This window comes from Lipotes vexillifer, unplaced genomic scaffold (assembly GCF_000442215.2).
Source record: "Lipotes vexillifer unplaced genomic scaffold, Lipotes_vexillifer_v1.1 scaffold40, whole genome shotgun sequence".
Lineage (NCBI taxonomy): Eukaryota > Metazoa > Chordata > Mammalia > Artiodactyla > Lipotidae > Lipotes > Lipotes vexillifer.
This window is the reverse complement of record NW_006771578.1, coordinates 2979103-2997190: the sequence shown is the minus strand read 5'-3', so window position 1 is coordinate 2997190 and position 18088 is coordinate 2979103. Positions and strand designations below refer to the sequence as shown.

Genomic DNA, 18088 nt, shown 5'->3' with positions numbered 1-18088 from the left:
CTGGGATGCTGACAGAGACAGGACCTTCTGGGAGAGAGAGGACAACCCTGTGGGCTGGGTTAAAGAATATGAGAATTCCCTGGGATCTGGTGGCTAATAACCTTGCCCAAGTGGTGGGGAAGAGGGAAGGGTAATTTAGTAAATCTAAGGTATTTGCCTTACAGTCTCCACATCCTAGTGGGTTGCTTCTAAATAGCAAAGAATCCACTATTAGTCCCTCTCACCCTCATTTATTTTCTTCCTACAATTTCTTTTACATAGCCAGATTCTTTACATATATATATATATATATATATATACACACATATATACGTATATATACATATATATACACATATATGTATATATACAGATATATACATATATACACACAGATATGTATATGTATATTTTTGGCCGCGCTGCACGGCTTGTGGGATCTTAGCTCCCCGACCAGGGATCGAACCCGGGCCCTTGGCAGTGAAAGCACGGAGTCCTAACCACTGGCCCGCCAGCGAATTCCCTAAAAATAATTTTATAATATTTAATACAATTTATAGTCACATACCTTTCAGAAAAGTCAGCTCCACATACCTGCCCCTTCCTGTCCTCCTCATTAGACTAATATGACTTTGAACAATAAAATCAAAACCATACCCCTTTCTTTCTTCAAATAATTGAATGTTTATTATCCTTCAAAATCCCTACTACAGAATGAACCATGGGCTCCCCTTCGGTCAGGGAATGGAATCCAGATTGTCCGACTGAATCCTCTGCCATCATCATCGGAATGTCGCTATTTATGTGTGCGGATGTGAAGCAACGAAGAAAGAAACACTAAAAAAAAATGGCTTTAATACACAATATGTACAGATCACTCACTGTTTCGTTATAATTTCCCAAATAATTTTAATGATAATTTTCATAATGGATTTTAACAGCTGCTAGGTTAATTCCGTCACATTAGCATTTGAAAGTATGTTTCTTCCAGTTATTTAAAATTTTTCTAAACATTTAAATATACAGTATATTTTCACAATAGACTGTATCAGCTTTTTTCCAGTACATAGAATTAACTCTCATCTCTAGTAATTTCCTCTGTGCAAGAATGCAGAATATAGAATAAGCCTAAATAGGATCTAAAGAGGCAGGGTTACAGAAAACCTTTCTTCTCTAACCATATTAAGCCTCATTTTTTTCTTCTTCCAGTTAAAAGGGAAACACAAGCCCAAATTTATCTTGAGTCACAACCGAAGTTAACATATGCTTATTTCTCTGTGAATTTCTTAATGTGCAGAAACCAAAACAGGAAATGGTATTAAATAAGAATTTCCAGGTAAAATTTAAAAATAAATCCAAAAGTTAAAGTACACAAAAAGGTAACGGGAAAATTCCCATACACATGAAAAAGATTCCTTTTATTCTGCATCCTTGATTTTATCTATAGATTTTAACAATGATTTATGATGTTCTCAATGACCATTTAATAAAACTATGAAATTCATAAAAAACTTGAGAGAAATAAAATTATAAATTTACTGATGCATACAAATCGGAATCTATATTAACTGTCTTGCACAAACAGGAAAATTTTGAATTAATTTTCCACAAAATCATTCTGAAATATTTACACAAATCAGTTTATTTTAAATAAAAAATATTTTTAGGATTATGATACCTATGTACAAAACATGTATTTGTACACTTTACTTAACATTCTAAGTAAAGGTGTCTTTGAAACTTTTTTGCTATTATACAGTGTTAGTACCACACTACATAATAAGTATGTAAGAAATACAAGAGCTCTTCTGCTCAGTACATTACAAAGTCATGTTCAAATGCTATATACATTTTGCCCAGAAGGATTTGAAAATGCTACTTAATGACTTCTTAAGTCACTGGACTGTTTGTTTTTTTTTTAATTTTTAAAAAGGATATTCCTTTAAGGATATGGCTCCTTTAGCAAACAACCCAATTAGCAAATGGACAAAAGATATGGACAGACATTTCACTAGAGGATAAACAGATCGCAGAAGAGCACATGAAAAGATGTTCAACATCATTATTAGTTAGGGAAATGCAAATTCAATCCACAATGAGAAAACCAGACACTTATCACAGTGGACTAACGTAAAAAATGGTGATAACATCAAATGCTGGTGACAACGTGGAGAATGTGGATCACTCATACATCTCTGGTGGGAATGTAAAATGGTACAGCTATTCTGGAAAACAGTTTGGCAGTTTCTTGTAAAGATATGGCTCATTTAAATTGGAAACCTTATCATTTATTTTCTACACGACATAGGTAACTATACAGACACATCCATTTTATTTTAATAAACCAAATGTAATGTAAAGTGGGTGGAAAGACAATGGAAATAGAATAACAGAGAATTTCCAAAACATCTGATTCTGCAGGTTCCTGCCTCTATCATTCCCATTCCCATGATCATTCCTGCATCCTTCTAGGGGCAAAGGTCCCATGGGAATATGGTGACAAAATAACCAGTGACTCACAATAGATGCTGGTGCCAAAATACTTACAGCTATGAGGATACAAAACTTTAAAAAACAATGTGATTCTTGACGGCCTATTTGACTTCCCTGGAGTTACCCCTTTAGGCTGGTTTGAACCAGATGACCTGGATTTGAGTATGCAAGCTGAGGACTCTGGGACCAGATAGATCCAGGGTGTGTTTTGGGCTTTTAATTTTAATTGAGAAACATGATATAAATTTCCCAAAGGGATTCAGAATCCTCTGAGATAGATTAAAGCCTTCTAGGCTATCTCTGGGATGATTAGAATCACTTAAAGTGGAAGAGCCCCAGGGTCCAGCTATGTCTCACCTCAAAGAATTTTAAAATTACTGCCAAACTCCTGGGCTAGATTACTTTTTAAATTAAAGACTGGTCCTCAGTATAAGTGCCTTGCAAAAGGGGGTATTTCTGAAGTTTCTTCCCTCTAACATGAGAGTGTTTGGCGTTCCTAAGATTCAATCTGTTAGTCACCTGCAGTCAAATACACAAAACCTGTGAATAGAAAGGCTTCAGTTGTACCTTCGAAAGTCAATATGTGTATTTATGGATGTGTATCTCTATACAAATAGATATGCAAATATATAAACATACAAAGACTTTAAAAATAAACAGTATGAGGATTCTAGTTCTCATAAAAAAGTAGTCCTTCTTAATCCAACAAAACACATTTCGCTGTAACAAATAGAAGCTGCTCCCTATCAAGAAACACATGTAACATCAAGGACAAAACGTATATGCAAAAAAAGTTGCACTTACAAACACAAAGTACAAATTCATCCCACAAATATGAAGGCACAGAGTTAAGTTCCGTGGGAGCAGACATGTCTTCTGCTTTCAGGGAACTTCTGGTTTGGTGGAGGCTCGCGCAGAGGCAGATAAAAGTAATCATCTCCTTTGTTCAGAGATGAAAAGGAAACAAAAAGGCAGATCAAATCAAAGATGATCTGGAGACTACATTAATCCCATACTGAAGTCATCAACTCACTCATTAGGACCACAGAGAATGCAGACATGGGGGTGAGGGTAGGTGGATAAAAACAGCAGAAGACAATCACAGCATGACATTGTTTCCCCACCTCATTAACCAGCAAAGCAGAAACGCTATTTAAGATACTACTACTACTCTTTGCTAACAACTATTTCCTAAGGTAAAAATGAAGCAGAGAGAAAAGGAGTACGATAGGCACTCTACATTCACTGGGTCTTCAATTTCCTTCCAACAGTCTACATCACTGGTTCTCAATGGGGTGGCGGGGGTGGGGGCGGTGACTTTGTCTCCCAGGGGACAGTTAGCAATGTTTGGAGACATTTTGCCATCGTTAAGTAGATGGATGCTAGTGGGTAAAGGTCAGGGATCTGGTAAACATCCTACAATACATAGCACCCCAAAACAAAGAATTATCTGTCCTCAAATGTCAATGATGCTGAGGTTGAGAAACCATGTCATGGTTGGATATAAAAAAATTTAAAAATCAGTAAGTCTGTAGTATAAAAGCATCTAATACCACTTTAGGAAGGATTGTACAGGAAGATTCTCCTCCTTGATAAGATAGCTACAGATCTCCTAAAATTATCTGATAGACCCATAGTGAGGAAATAAAACATGCTGAGAAATATTAGCATAGAAATTTTTTTAACTTCAATTATTAGCAAACATATGAAAAATAAACTTGAAAGGACAATTTTTTGCTCAATTGATTCTGATAGTCAACGCTTTCTACAACCACAAAAGCAAATGTGGTCATGTTTCTGATTTAGGTCAAATCTGCCAAAAGATTTAGTAAACTGTGTTACTAAAAAAAAGGCCAGACATACTAAAAATAGAAGATTAACTTCTAAACTAATGGAAGAAAAAATTAGCCACTGATTTTTGAGGAGATGCTCAATTCCAGTAGAAAGATATTCAAAGTTATTTTTCCACATTATCCAAAAGATATTTCTCCTTTATTTTGTGGTTTCATGATGAGAAACAACAATGTGGAAAATGAATGAAATAACAAATGTTTAGGTATTAATAATATCACAATTCAGTACATCCTAATACAAAAAGACAATTATTTCCTATGGACATCATACCCACTGAGAAGCAGACTCTGTAAGAAATAGTAAAACAGAGTGGCTTTCATATGACTTTGATAAGAAAGCTTTTAATTGGCCACTAAGCTTTGTAAAAAAGGATGTGAATAACAGAAAGAATGAAAAGAGTAAGATGTTATCTACATAAGGGGATCTGACTTATTACAGTAAACAAAACACCTTAACAAAAATATTTCCAAGTTAATATCTATTACCTGTCTCTGAAATGGACATACATGATAGTAACAGCAAACTTCCCTATAACAGTCAGTTCTTTAATTACATTATTATTTAACAGTGAGTTCTATAACAGTAGGACTTGATGTGATATGATAAAGCCTGACCAAGAGGGAAATACATTATTGCCGCAAATCTAAAAGGAACCTAGCCCCAAAACAGGGAGGGGCAAATAACATGAGAACATGTTGGAAGGTGGCCAACTTGCCTTAGGACAATTTTACATCTGGCCTGAAGCTACTCACAACTCTTAGCTCTTACCTTACTCTACCTTGTTTCTATCAAGTGAGCTTGAAAATGTAGGACTCTCGCTGTTCCTCTCTGTGGATCTCTGGCTCAGTGGCTGAGGGGCAGTCACTAGCATGACTGCACTCCCATCCCCTCTGTCAGCTACCTCACTGCACAAATCTCAGAGAGATGAGTAGATTGGACAAAAATAAGAAAGATACCTGGACAAGCAAAATACCCCAATGAAGGCAATTCTTAAGTCAGCAATAAATTAGGGCACTTTCTTCAAATTAAGCTCTGTCAACTAGGCACTTAATAAAAACAAAAGACGTTTACACCAGCATCTCAACAAGCAAGAAGGATAGAGAAGACAAAAGAAAGGCAAGATTTATATTTACTACGTGTATTTTGTAAAAAATGAGATTTCATACTTTACCCAGAAATTTTTGAAAGAAATGCTATCTGAGAAGGAAAGTATTCTCCTATTCCTTATGAATCAATACCCTTTTTGGTTTTATTAACTAAAATGATTTTTTTCAGTGTTTTTCAATATATAAAGAAAGCTGAGATTTTGGTTAAACAAGGAAAAATTAAGGCAGTGTCTTTAAACCCAATAGGGGAAAGAACTGACTACCAAATGAGCCTATCTAAGAGTCATATTGAGCTCATATTTGGATACAACACTGAACAATTATGGCTTTAAATAGAAAATATTAATGTTTCAAAATTCCACATTTTCTTGGTTATTCTTTCTTTTTAGCTGTATGGACTTCAAATAGCCCACTTCATTTTAAAGAATTAAGGAAACACTTTTCACATCATTTTGGAACAAAACACGAACAGTGCTTGACCCGGAACTATTAACTCAGATAGTAAACAATTATGTTCATATTGGCCCAGTACAAACAGGAGGAGGACCCGTGACTGTCAAAACATGGTTGGAAATGGCTAGCGTCCTTTGGAATTTGCTACAAAACAGAAGATTTAAAAGTTCTGAGGTATTGTTGCCTTACAATCTTACCAAGGTTTAGAATTTTTTCAATGAGGAGTTTTGTTTTGTTTTCAAAAAAAGCAGTGCTTTTTCTCTCGGGTTGCAGAGCTCAGCTCCAGTCTTCTCTCATTCATGGTCGTATTGTCCCTGAGCTTTGTCTCATCTGCACATCACAGCAACCAGCCATGCCTGGTTTCAGTCATTCCGTTAGTGCTACGTCTTGTTATACCAATTCATGGAGCGTTTCACTGCTTTGACCCAGTTTCCCATATTCTTTTCATATTCTTGCCATTTCTTCTGTGGCTTGAAAACTATTTCACTTTGCCTCAGTTTCTTTAGTTCCTCCTTGTCAGTCCAAAACCCTATAGATGAAAAAATTTACTCTCAAGTTTTAAGGCAAATAATGAGTCCATAAAGTTTATCCACAAACCTATGTGAACTGGTGCACAGGTGAACAGTTATTACTTTAAAACACAAGTCAAAATATTTTGTTGCTTTGAGCTTGGTTAGAATCCCTGGGAATAAATACATCAGGATTTAAAAATCTTTTGGTTTCTAACTAGCAGCTTTATTTCTGTGTGGAAGAGCGCCAAATCATTTCTAGAGCAACCACATTCTGCCATCATTTAATTTCATGACTAGCTCTTAAGAAAAAAAAAAAAACCCAAGTAAGAAATAGTAGGGGCTTCCCTGGTGGCGCAGTGGTTGAGAATCTGCCTGCTAATGCAGGGGACACGGGTTCGAGCCCTGGTCTGGGAGGATCCCACACGCGGCGGAGCAACTAGGCCCGTGAGCCACAACTGAGCCTGCGCGTCTGGAGCCTGTGCTCCGCAACAAGAGAGGCTGCCACAGTGAGAGGCCCGCGCACCGCGATGATGAGTGGCCCCCGCATGCCACAACTAGAGAAAGCCCTCGCACAGAAACGAAGACGCAACACAGCAAAAATAAATAAATTAATTAATAAACTCCTACCCCCAACATCTAAAAAATAAAAAAGAAAGAAAGAAAGAAAGAAAGAAAGAGGGGCTTCCCTGGTGGCGCAGTGGTTGAGAGTCTGCCTACCAATGCAGGGGACACGGGTTCGTGCCCGGCTCCGGGAAGATCCCACATGCCGCGGAGCGGCTGCGCCCGTGAGCCATGGCCGCTGAACCTGCGCGTCCGGAGCCTGTGCTCCGCAACGGGAAAGGCCACAACAGTGAGAGGCCCGCGTACCACAAAAATTTAAAAAAATTAAAAAAAAGAAAGAAATAATATACTTTCTTTTTATACAATTAAAAAAAACAATGATAGGGCTTCCCTGGTGGTGCAGTGGTTAAGAGTCCGCCTGCCAATGCAGGGGACACGGGTTCGAGCTCTGGTCCAGGAAGATCCCACATGTCGTGGAGCAACTAAGCCTGTGAGCCACAACTACTGAGCCCACATGCCACAAGCAGTGAAGCCCGTGTGCCTAGAGCCCACGCTCCACAACAAGAGAAGCCACCACAATGAGAAGCACGCACACCGCAACGAAGAGTAGCCCCCGCTCACCAGAACTAGAGAAAGCCCGTGTGCAGCAACGAAGACCCAATGCAGCCAATAAATAAATAAATAAATTTATTTATTTATTTAAAAAACCAAAGCAAAACAATGATAAATTAAGGTTTTTCTTTTTTTTTGGCGACACTCTGCAACTTGTGCAGTATATTAGTTACCCGACCAGGGAACGAACCCGGTCCCACAGCAGTGAAAGCACAGAGTCCTAACCGCTGGACCGCCAGGGAATCCCCCAAGTTAAGATTTTTGTCATATATCTTGAGGTAAGAGGCAACTCCTCAGGATATGTATAAAATTCAAAGTTGGGGATTAATATAAAAAATAGTTTCTTTTTCACACTATTGCATTTCATACAAGGCTTTTAAATTCCAGTTCAAGATAATCTTGTAGTTCTGGCATATATTGTTCTTTACAAAGAGGGTCATGTGATTTATAATAAAAAGCAAAAAGAAAACATATTATAACTACGATCATACATAGCCTGAAATGATAGCTATCCCTCGTTAATAAACTTGGTACATCTCACTTACTCTGAAGTATTAACGTAGTTGACAAGTCTTGAAGAAGGTACATTTTTCTCTTACCAATAAAGCTGACACATAAAATTCTTTCTTCTAAAATTTTCCAGCAGGCCACATTCTATTTACAAAGTCAGTGTTTTAGACTGTCTATATTTAAAGATATTAATTATTTTATGGAAGTTATTAAAAGACTAAAAATAATCTTTATTAGTGTACTACAATTAGATAAATCTAGTCATTAAAATAAGTATGTTCTTAAAATTCTTATTTCCAGAATTTATTATTTACTCTTATTATTTACAAGAGTATGGCATACATACTCTCAAAAGTCACTTTATTAAATGTGTATTGTTTCTGGGTGAATTTTGAAAATACAGAGAATTTGCGTAGCCTTCATGTCTCATATTTCTTTTCTTTTCTTTTTTTTTTTTGCGGTACGCGGGCCTCTCACTGTTGTGTCCTCTCCCATTGCGGAGCACAGGCTCCGGACGGGCAAGCTCAGCAGCCATGGCTCACGGGCCCAGCCGCTCCGCAGCATGTGGGATCTTCCCGGATCGGGGCACGAACCCGTGTCCGCTGCATCAGCAGGCGGACTCTCAACCACCGCGCCACCAGGGAAGCCCCATGTCTCATGTTTCTGAGAGAGAAGTAATCCAACCAGAAATTTCAGATTCTCTGAGAAGGTAAAACTCTTCCCTGTAGTTAGTGAAGTATCTTTGTATTGAAAAGTTTTGAAATTAAATACAGATAAAATGAAGCCACTATGTTATATGTAAGAATAACTTGCATGTGTTTGTTATTTAAAGTGTATTAAATGTTCAAGAGAATTTGACATATTTAGCTTTATAAGGTGATAAGTGTAGATCAATTTGATTAACTTTATAAATAATATTGGAATGCTTATGAGCATTTGGCTTACTGTAATGATAAGCTTAATTTATTCATTTTTCAAGAGTTGTTTAAGTACTGGAGAAATTTCCTTGTTATAGTTCTAAGTTTGCTCAATTAGTCATGTGAAATTATTAAAAATAACATCAGCTATATTGTACTTAAGAGTTGAAATATACAAAGTAACTTAAATTTGTAAACGAGAATGACTATTTAAGGGGAAGTTATTTTCTTCAACTTGAATTAATCAAACACCAATCAATGAACAAATGAAAGTGATTGTTTCAATTTTATTCAAAGTTAACAGATTTTTAGTAGAATAAAGTATAAGGTGAACTTACCAAGATTTGATGCTTTTTGGATCCATAACTTTAATTGCTAAATAACAGCCTAAACTTTTAAGTGTAAGATATCCTGTTTTGTACAAACACTCCTCCCTTCCATATAGGAACACAGGAAAACACTCCCAGTGTCCCAAGCATCATCCTGCTCCTGAAGAGCCCTCTAATTGGCCTCCCCATGTCTGTTCTTTACTCCTCCCAACTAATTAGTGAAAACACTAATTGCCAAAGTGATTTGTTCAAATATAGATCTAACCATGTCCTTCTGCTTAAAATTGTTCAGTGGCTCTCCAATGCATTCAAGATCAAGTCCAATCTCCTCTATATGATTGGACCATGACTGGACCTCTATGTACCTCTCCAGCCTCCCCTCTTGCTCCCATCCTATCAGCACCACAATGGGCCAGTACCTTTGCATGAGCTGCCTTCTCTACTGGACCACTCACCTCTATTCTCTCCTCACCTGGTTGTCTGTTAACCCCTTCAAAATTGAACTATACGTTGTCGCCTCTGGGAAAGCCTACACCAATTGCTTGATGCTGTGACTGTTCGCTGGGCTTATCACACAAGAATAATAATGGGTTGACTTGCTTGACTGCTCCCACTGGAGACTCCCATAGCAGGGACTATATCATTTAAACCCTATTATTCCCAGCAGCGACTGTCATGAAGCAGGTGCTCAACAAATGTTCACTAAATGAAAGAGTGGAGTGGTTTCTAATGCCAAAGACAAGCTTATCTAATCAGAAAGTTTACCCAGAGACATTCCCTTGCTAAAGACCAGAGCAGTTGAGAATTAGCTTTCCTGGCCTCATTCTTCTGACTGAAGGAGAGCACCAAGGAGGGAAGAGGTGCAACCAGGCCCACCCACAGAAGAGATCACGGGAGCATTTTGTGAGTGATGTGCATATGTGTATGGGGTCTAATGGACACCAAGGCTTTCCAGACCCTCTCTATCTATAATTTTGTGATTTGGGAGGAGAAATTCTATCTGTAAGAAATGGTTTTGCAAGACAGCTCTCGTTTTAATAAAACCCACACATACCAACAGCAAGGCCAGCTAGAGAAGCTGCACCTACGCAGGACATATCAACGTGGACGGGTCTATCTATCGTCTCATTAATCAGGTCTGAAGTCATCTGCATGACAAAACTGTTCTTACAAACTCCTCCATCTGCTCTGTGGGGAGAAAGATATTGGAGATAAATTACTGTAACAAAAGCATAAATACATTATTAATTCTTTTCTAAAAAGCCACACATTTTTTTTTAGATCTTTGATTTTATTTTTAAAGTTTAAAGATTCTTATAATACACATATGGGTGCTAAGATCCTCTCAGATTCCATATTGGGTTATATTCTCCTTAAATCCAAAATTAGCTTCCCTTCCTCTCCAAATTCCTATGACCAAGAATTTTGTTGCAAAGCAGGTAAGCATAAGTTCTTTTTGAAATCCTGAATAATCATAATCATGAAAATGCCAACAGCAGCTACCACTTAACTTCTAATTTCTAATTAAATCTATTAGAAACAAAGTTTACCTACCGGATTTTTCTTACAGGAATGTGGATCTCTTTCTGCATCACCTCATATAACTGTTTGTTTCTAGTTAAAAAAACAAGGAAACTATTTACAGGCAGTTCATATCATAATAATTCTCTGTTTTTTTCCAATCTAGAATAATAACTGTGGTTTTATTTACATGATATTTATAAAATATGCAAAAGAAAACACTAAAGAAATATATTAGGCTAACTGGATGTCAGTAACAGATGGTCAAGTAAACAAGAGGTTCAGGGCCTTCTGCTTTTCACTTTGATGCAAAAGAACATAATTTTTATTTCAGAACTAAATTTAATCTATTACCATTCCTGCAAATAAAAATTTAAAGCAAGCATCCACTTAATAGGTATGGATGACACACCATAAATAGCATCTAACAGAAATCAAGTATAAAAATAATGATTTTATAATCAGAGAAAATGTTATTTTAAACATTACAAATGTTCCATTTGTTCCATTCATGACAGCTGCGTTCTTAATTTTAATGAGCTACACCTGCCCCGTAACAAAAAGACCAAAAGAGATATACATAAAGAATAATTTGATGAGTCAATCTTTGAGTATAACAGAAGCATTATTAGTTAGAATTCTCCTTCATGAATAAGGAAATAAAAGACTTTGAAAGTCCAAATTTTGAATCCTTTATGCTTAATAAATTGGCTATTTTAAAAATCATTCAGTTTTCAGATATCAAACCTAAGTGGTACTGGTACTATTAAATGTGAAAAAAAAAGATGCAAAAAAATTAGTAATAAGAATAGATTATATCATATACAGTATGAATTAAACTAAAGGTACAAACAGTTAAAATTAAGAAATTTTAAAATTTAGTTTAGTAGAAATTAATAAAAGGAAATAGCAATACTGTATGGGGAGGGGGGAGTTTCAGGCAGGTTCTGGTACCTGAAAGCTATTGACTCCAATATTGCTCGTACAAGGTGGTATTTATTGGTGGAAGACTTCAAACCCATAAAAGAGGCACATGCACAAGGGTCATTTAATGGAGCCTGAAGTAAAAGACAGTAAGAATATATTATTACTGCTCTAAATTATATCTATAGACTTGAAGGTATATTATACAATAAAAACATAGCCATGTTAGAAAAAAAAGAATGCTCATTTAGAGATAAATAGTTTTAACATAAATGATAGCCCCAAAATGATGTTAACTATTCAAATAACCTTTTGATAGGACTTAAGCAAGGATGAGTCACAGATATTAGACCTATGGGCTGGATCTTCTGTTTGCACCTGTACCAAGAAAAGGGACTGAAGCCCAGAGTAATAGATTATGAAATGCTTAGCTTGATATATGAGGAAAATGGAAAGCAATGCCAGTATTTCCCCTTTTCTCCAACTGTAAAATGTTTACACTGAAATTGTTTACTATGTAGAGTGGTTTTTTGAGGGTATTAAGTTAGACTTAAGATAAAAAAACTACAATGCAAAAAAATGTTTTCCAGTGTCATAACTTACACCCAATATGTTGTCAGACTTTCAAAGTAAACTCTATTTCTTAGCTTAAATAGTGTTTTTTCTTTTATTTTATATATTTTATTTATTTATTTTTGGCTGCATTGGGTCTTCTTTGCTGTGCACGGGCTTTCTCCTAGTTGTGGCGAGCGGGGGCTACTCTTCCTCGTGGTGCACGGGCTTCTCATTGCAGTGGCTTCTCTTGTTGCAGAGCACGGGCTCTAGATGTGCGGGCTTCAGTAGTTGTGGCACGCAGGCTTCAGTGGTTGTGGCTCGCGGGCTCTGGAGCACAGGCTCAGTAGTTGTGGCGCACGGGTTTAGTTGCTCCGCGGCACGTGGGATCTTCCCAGACCAGCGATCAAACCCGTGTCCCCTGCATTGGCAGGTGCATTCTTAACCACTGTGCCACCAGGGAAGTCCTAGGCTGGGTCATTTATGATATTAGGCAATAACACTAAAGAATCTGCCTGCCAATGCAGGGGACATGGGCTCGAGCCCTGGTCCGGGAAGATCCCACATGCCGCGGAGCAACTAAGCCCGTGCACCACAACTACTGAGCCTGCGCTCTAGAGCCCGCGAGCCACAACTACTGAAGCCCGCATGCCACAACTACTGAAGCCCGCACACCTAGAGCCCGTGCTCTGCAACAAGAGAAGCCCCCGCTCGCCACAACTAGAGAAAGCCCAGGCGCAGCAACGAAGACCCAATGCAGCCATATATAAATAAATAAACATTTATTTATTTATATTAAAAAAAGAGAACATAGAGCTGTAGATTTAAAAGAAAAGAAAAGAAATGAAATGACCCTACCTAACATCTGCCTTTAAAAGGCATAATCTTGAGCTGGAATTATGTATTCATCAGATGAAGTTTGTATTCATCAGATGAAGTTTGTATTCATCTTTGTGTAGCCAGAAATGCAAGACGATTCTGGGACACAAAGATGAAACACAAAGATCCCTGTCAGACCTTGCCATCTCACAAGGAAACAGACAGAAGAGTCCCAACACACCTACGCAAGGTCATGACAGAGGGACAGGCTAGTGTTGTCAGGAAATGATGGTCCCCAGAAGCACCTTCCAGCTTCAGAGCTTGACATACCATCTTTACCGGGAAAACTTTCTACCACACCTCCTCCTAGTTAATCCTACTCCCCTTCCAAATTTTGGCTCAGCTTCCTCTGGGAAAACTTCGAATCCCAGAAACTAGGTCAGGTTCCCCACTATCCATTTTTATGGAACCTTGTAACTTCCCATCATATCATGTGCCAGTTTATAATCACATATATTTGTGTGATTGTTGAAACCCCATTGTCTGTGCTACACTGTTAGCATCACAGGCAGAAACTCATCTGATGTGCTCACAGTGTGTCTCCAGGGCCTAGCACTACACCTAGCCCCACACAGGGGATCAATACTCATTTGTTGAATCCATGAACAAATAATACTTTTCCTAATGCCTTAAATGAAGAAATTCTATATTACATCTTATCTTTATCATAGTCATGATTTTCCTCCTTGTGATCTTATCTTTCAAATTTATTTTGAAAGAGAATTTTTCAAACTTATTAAAACATCTTTTGCTGATTCATTCAGTAAAAGCTAAGTTATACAGTAAAGCTGGTCTATATACCAAGTGATATAATACTGTATGACAAAGATGGGTCAGGCTCAGCCAGTTCAATTAGTCCCTAGTAGTATGTGATGGGTTTTTTGTGTTTTTTATGGCTGTGCCGCGTGCCTTGTAGGATCTCAGGTCCCGACCAGGGATGGAACCTGGGCCCCGGCAGTGAAAGAGCTGAATCCTAACCATTGGACTGCCAGGGAATTCCCTTGCTATGGTTTTTTTCTGTGTAAAAATTGCTTCTTCCAATATACCACATAAAATCCTGGTATAATTGGCCTGAAATCACTTTTGTACAAATAGCTATGAACATAATTTACCTTTAGTAATAGGCCAACTTGAGGGGTTATAAATTCCATAGAAACCTAAAAATTTCTTAACAGGTTACAATGTCCCTGCATTTGTCAGTCCAACTGAGTCTCTCTTTGGGATGATAAAGTAGGAAAAACACTGGCAAGGTACTTTTAAGGGCCTGGTCACATCTTGCCAGGGCAGACAGCCTCCAGCCACACCTCCAGTCTATCACTGCCAGGCCCATCAAGTGAGCTTTCCAGAACAGCAGGACTTAGCAAAGTTGTGTGTGGCTCTCTAAGCAAAACCAGCAGACTCCTGCCCGGGGCACAGGCCCTTGTCCCCACTGGAACCTCAGCCTAATCTGCTGGGGACTTGCACAATGGTTAAGGCCACCATGCCTCTTGTCCTTGTCAACCTAGACCCTAAAAGTAAGTTCCTCTGGCTCCAGTTATGCATTCCTGTTGTCAGAATATTTTATGCTCTCCCAGGAAACAGCAGAGCAGTTAAGAACCTGGACTCTGGAGTCCTAAAGCCAGCTCTGTCACTCACTAGCTGTGTGACACTGCCCAAGTGATAGAACAGCTCCAAACCTCAGCTTCCTCAGCTTCAGAATGGGATGATAAGAGTATCTTCTACCTTGTTGAGTGACTGAGGATTAAATGAGACCAACGCGTGTAATGAATTTAGGACAGTGCCTGAGACATAGCGAGTATTTACAGGGTAGCTGCCACTATAATTTATATTTTAATTGTCATTTCTTACTCAAAGCCTTCCCACTATTACTCACTTTCTTCATAACTCTTTTACTATGCCTTTTCAACTTTTCCTTCTGTTGTCAATAAACTCCTCTAACTCTTAAACAACTCTGAGACGTGCCTTCCACTGATTTTGTGGTTGGTTGCTATAACGAGCCTGGCTCTGTGCTGGGCAAATGGCTTCAGCTGCAGCTCTGCAGTGGAAGGTCCACAGGCTTCCATACACAAGGACCAGAAGGACTGTTCTAGCCTCCCATGACCACCGTCAGCCACCATGCATCTGCTGTCAGCAGACACGTCGCCTCCCCCATGTTTGCTTAGGTCCGCATCAATATCGTGCTTTATATCCCTTTACCTTTCCCTGGCTCAGATGTCCCAGTCACGCACAGAACTAGAGGGGGAATTACAGGGGGAGGGGTTCTTAGCAAACTGCTTGAATCCTTGTCTAAAGCAGCCATGTTTCATGCCCTACCACAACTGCAGGGGGTGAGCACAAGTCTGTTCAAGGCTTGAAAAGACAAGGTGGCCCAATCAGATTCCCTCCCCTGGAATCTGAACGAGGAAGAGCTTCAGAGGGAACTGATGCGAAAAGGATGCGCAAGATGGGAAAAGGTTGTTGTGTTTATATCCAAACTGTGAAAAGGCAGAAAGTATAAGGAAAAGAATGACAGTTAAACAGAAGCTATGAGGAAGAAAGGGTACAGAGCAAAGCTGGTAAGGAGAAGGGAAAAGCAGAGCCACAGAGAGGCAGAAACCACAGAGAAGAACACTGAGAACTGCTACGTCAGTTGCCAACTCCTTTCCAATCCTGGTTGCTCAGGAGTGTGTGAACAGCCAGCTCCTCTTGGGCGGGCAGGGGAAGAGAGGGAGGTGCTCAAGCAAGCCTGTTCCTTGCAAACCCAAGAACCTTCACCGGAGCATGACTCCTCATCCACTGAAGACTGGCACTTGGCTCACGGTCCTGCCATCCTACTATGTATGGCCAACATCACAGTAACTTTAACGTCAGGTAGATGACCACTGATTCTTGCCTCTGATACCTGTGAGGGATGCTCTGCTCTAGCATGCCCCTCCCCAAACCTAGACAAAGCCACAATGGCTGCACAAATTGATGCCACTCTGTGTACAGCCCTATGCTCCAGCACATGCCCTAAAGTGGCTGCCCCACAAGTTCCCCCTGTCCTCGAAGTTCCTCCAATGCCCCTTTCTCAGCTGACGCCCCTGAGGCTATTAGGAGCCTTCAATATCCTGCCCCCCATTACCCACAGCTGTAACAATATTCTAAAATTAAAGGCAGTATCACAGATACTTGACCCTTCCTTCCTTCCATTCTCCTAGCCTGCATTTTCTCTAGTTGTTGACGTTGGCAACTTACAGGTGATCTCCCCACTATTTTCTGAACAGCTTTGTATCAACACACTATTGTTGTTTGAATTAACTTTTGGTTTCTAATTAAGAGTTTCATTTTACATCAGGAAATAAGGAGCCTGTGGTCCTACCCCACCCCACCCACTTCAACATACTGCCAGGTTGCAATCATGGCAGGACAGGGACATTTTGTTAGCAACATGAAATTAAAATCACATCTGTGATAATGTTGTCTAATCTTTTGGACTTTAGCAATAGGTTTTTTAAATCACATAGTTTACATTATTTTTACAGGCATATGAACTGGTGGAGAAATTAGAGTTGCCAAGACAGAGTCACAACTAGGTCCCCCAGCACATTTTTCAAAAAGGGAAGAATCCACAGCAACCTAATTAAACCCTCCCTTTGCTGATGACAACTCATCCAACCTTCCTCCTTAAACCTCAATCAGACAAATATTCTTCATTACCTGTCCTATCATGGATGCTATCACTCTGAAGAGGATGCAATGCAACCTCTTTATGTAGTTTATAAACTTTTAGTCCTTTATGATAAAGTATATAGAAAGAAATTATTACAGATATTAAAATAATGCTCATTTAAAAATCTAGTTTGAAAATATGGTATTTTTAGGGATTTAAAACCACTCTGACCTAACTCCTTTTCACCGGGTTCTACATTGTATTATCCAAACCTTTAAATTTTGGATATTTTGTAACTGATTGCTTGAGTATGGATGGACTAGAAGAAAGGGAAGTTTTTACTTTTTGAAAGAAAAAAATATTTAAAGGAGTATTAAAGGACTAATTATCCCCCCAAAAAGGAATTTTGTTTATCATAATATACTTGAAAACAGTTTGTAAAAGTCTTTGTAACACTGTGCTAAAATTAAAGGTAGTATCAACAGATCTTTCAATTAAATACGAAGTTAAATATTACAAAATCAAGTATTTTACTGAGTTCACTTTTTAGTTAGGCAAGGTAACCAACATCCCACATCATAACGGTTAACCAAAAGAAATTCTGTTTTTTTAAAATGTTAGGGACTTGCCTGGTGGCACAGTGGTTAAGAATCCGCCTGCCAATGCAGGGGACACGGGTTTGATCCCTGGTCTGGGAAGATCCCACATGCTGCGGAGCAACTAAGCCCATGCGCCACAACTACTGAGCCCAATGCGCCACAACTACTGAAGCCCACACACCACAACTACTGAGCCCACGTGCTGCAACTACTGAGCCTGCATGCTGCAACTACTGAAGCCTGCGCGCCTAGAGCCCATGCTCCGCAACAAGAGAAGCCACGGCAATGCGAAGCCCATGCACCACAACAAAGCGTAGTCCCAGCTCGCTGCAACTAGAGAAAGCCTGCACGTAGCAACGAAGACCTGATGCAGCCAAAAAAAAAAAAAAAAAAATTAATGAAACTTATAAACAACTGAAAAAAATAAGGTATAATATATACCTTAACATTATTTTTCTAATTCTCAATGGTACACCTCCTTTAACTAAAGAATGCTGATCTATTTTCCCCCACTGGTAAATGGCTATTTTTGGTCATGATAAAGTAACCATGGGTTTTCTGTAAAAGTTCTATAATAAATCTGCCGACTTTTAGTTTTCACAGAGATGGAGTTCTGAGCAGAAGCCAGCAGAATTTGCCCTGCCCTCTCATGGAAT

General features: G+C 38.8%; 1 protein-coding gene across 1 annotated transcript in view; it reads right to left on the bottom strand.

The window, feature by feature from the left end:
* Positions 1-6094: 6094 nt before the first annotated feature.
* The window catches only part of GK5 (glycerol kinase 5), an 80093-nt gene continuing 68099 nt past the window's right edge, over positions 6095-18088 (bottom strand). Inside the window, exons 13-16 of the mRNA XM_007446953.1 lie at positions 11802-11905; positions 10881-10940; positions 10381-10514; positions 6095-6414 (exon numbers count right to left, since the gene is read on the bottom strand). Of these exons, the coding sequence (XP_007447015.1) occupies positions 6266-6414; positions 10381-10514; positions 10881-10940; positions 11802-11905 (447 nt within the window). The 3' untranslated portion in view covers positions 6095-6265. The remainder of the gene's footprint in view (positions 6415-10380; positions 10515-10880; positions 10941-11801; positions 11906-18088) is intronic.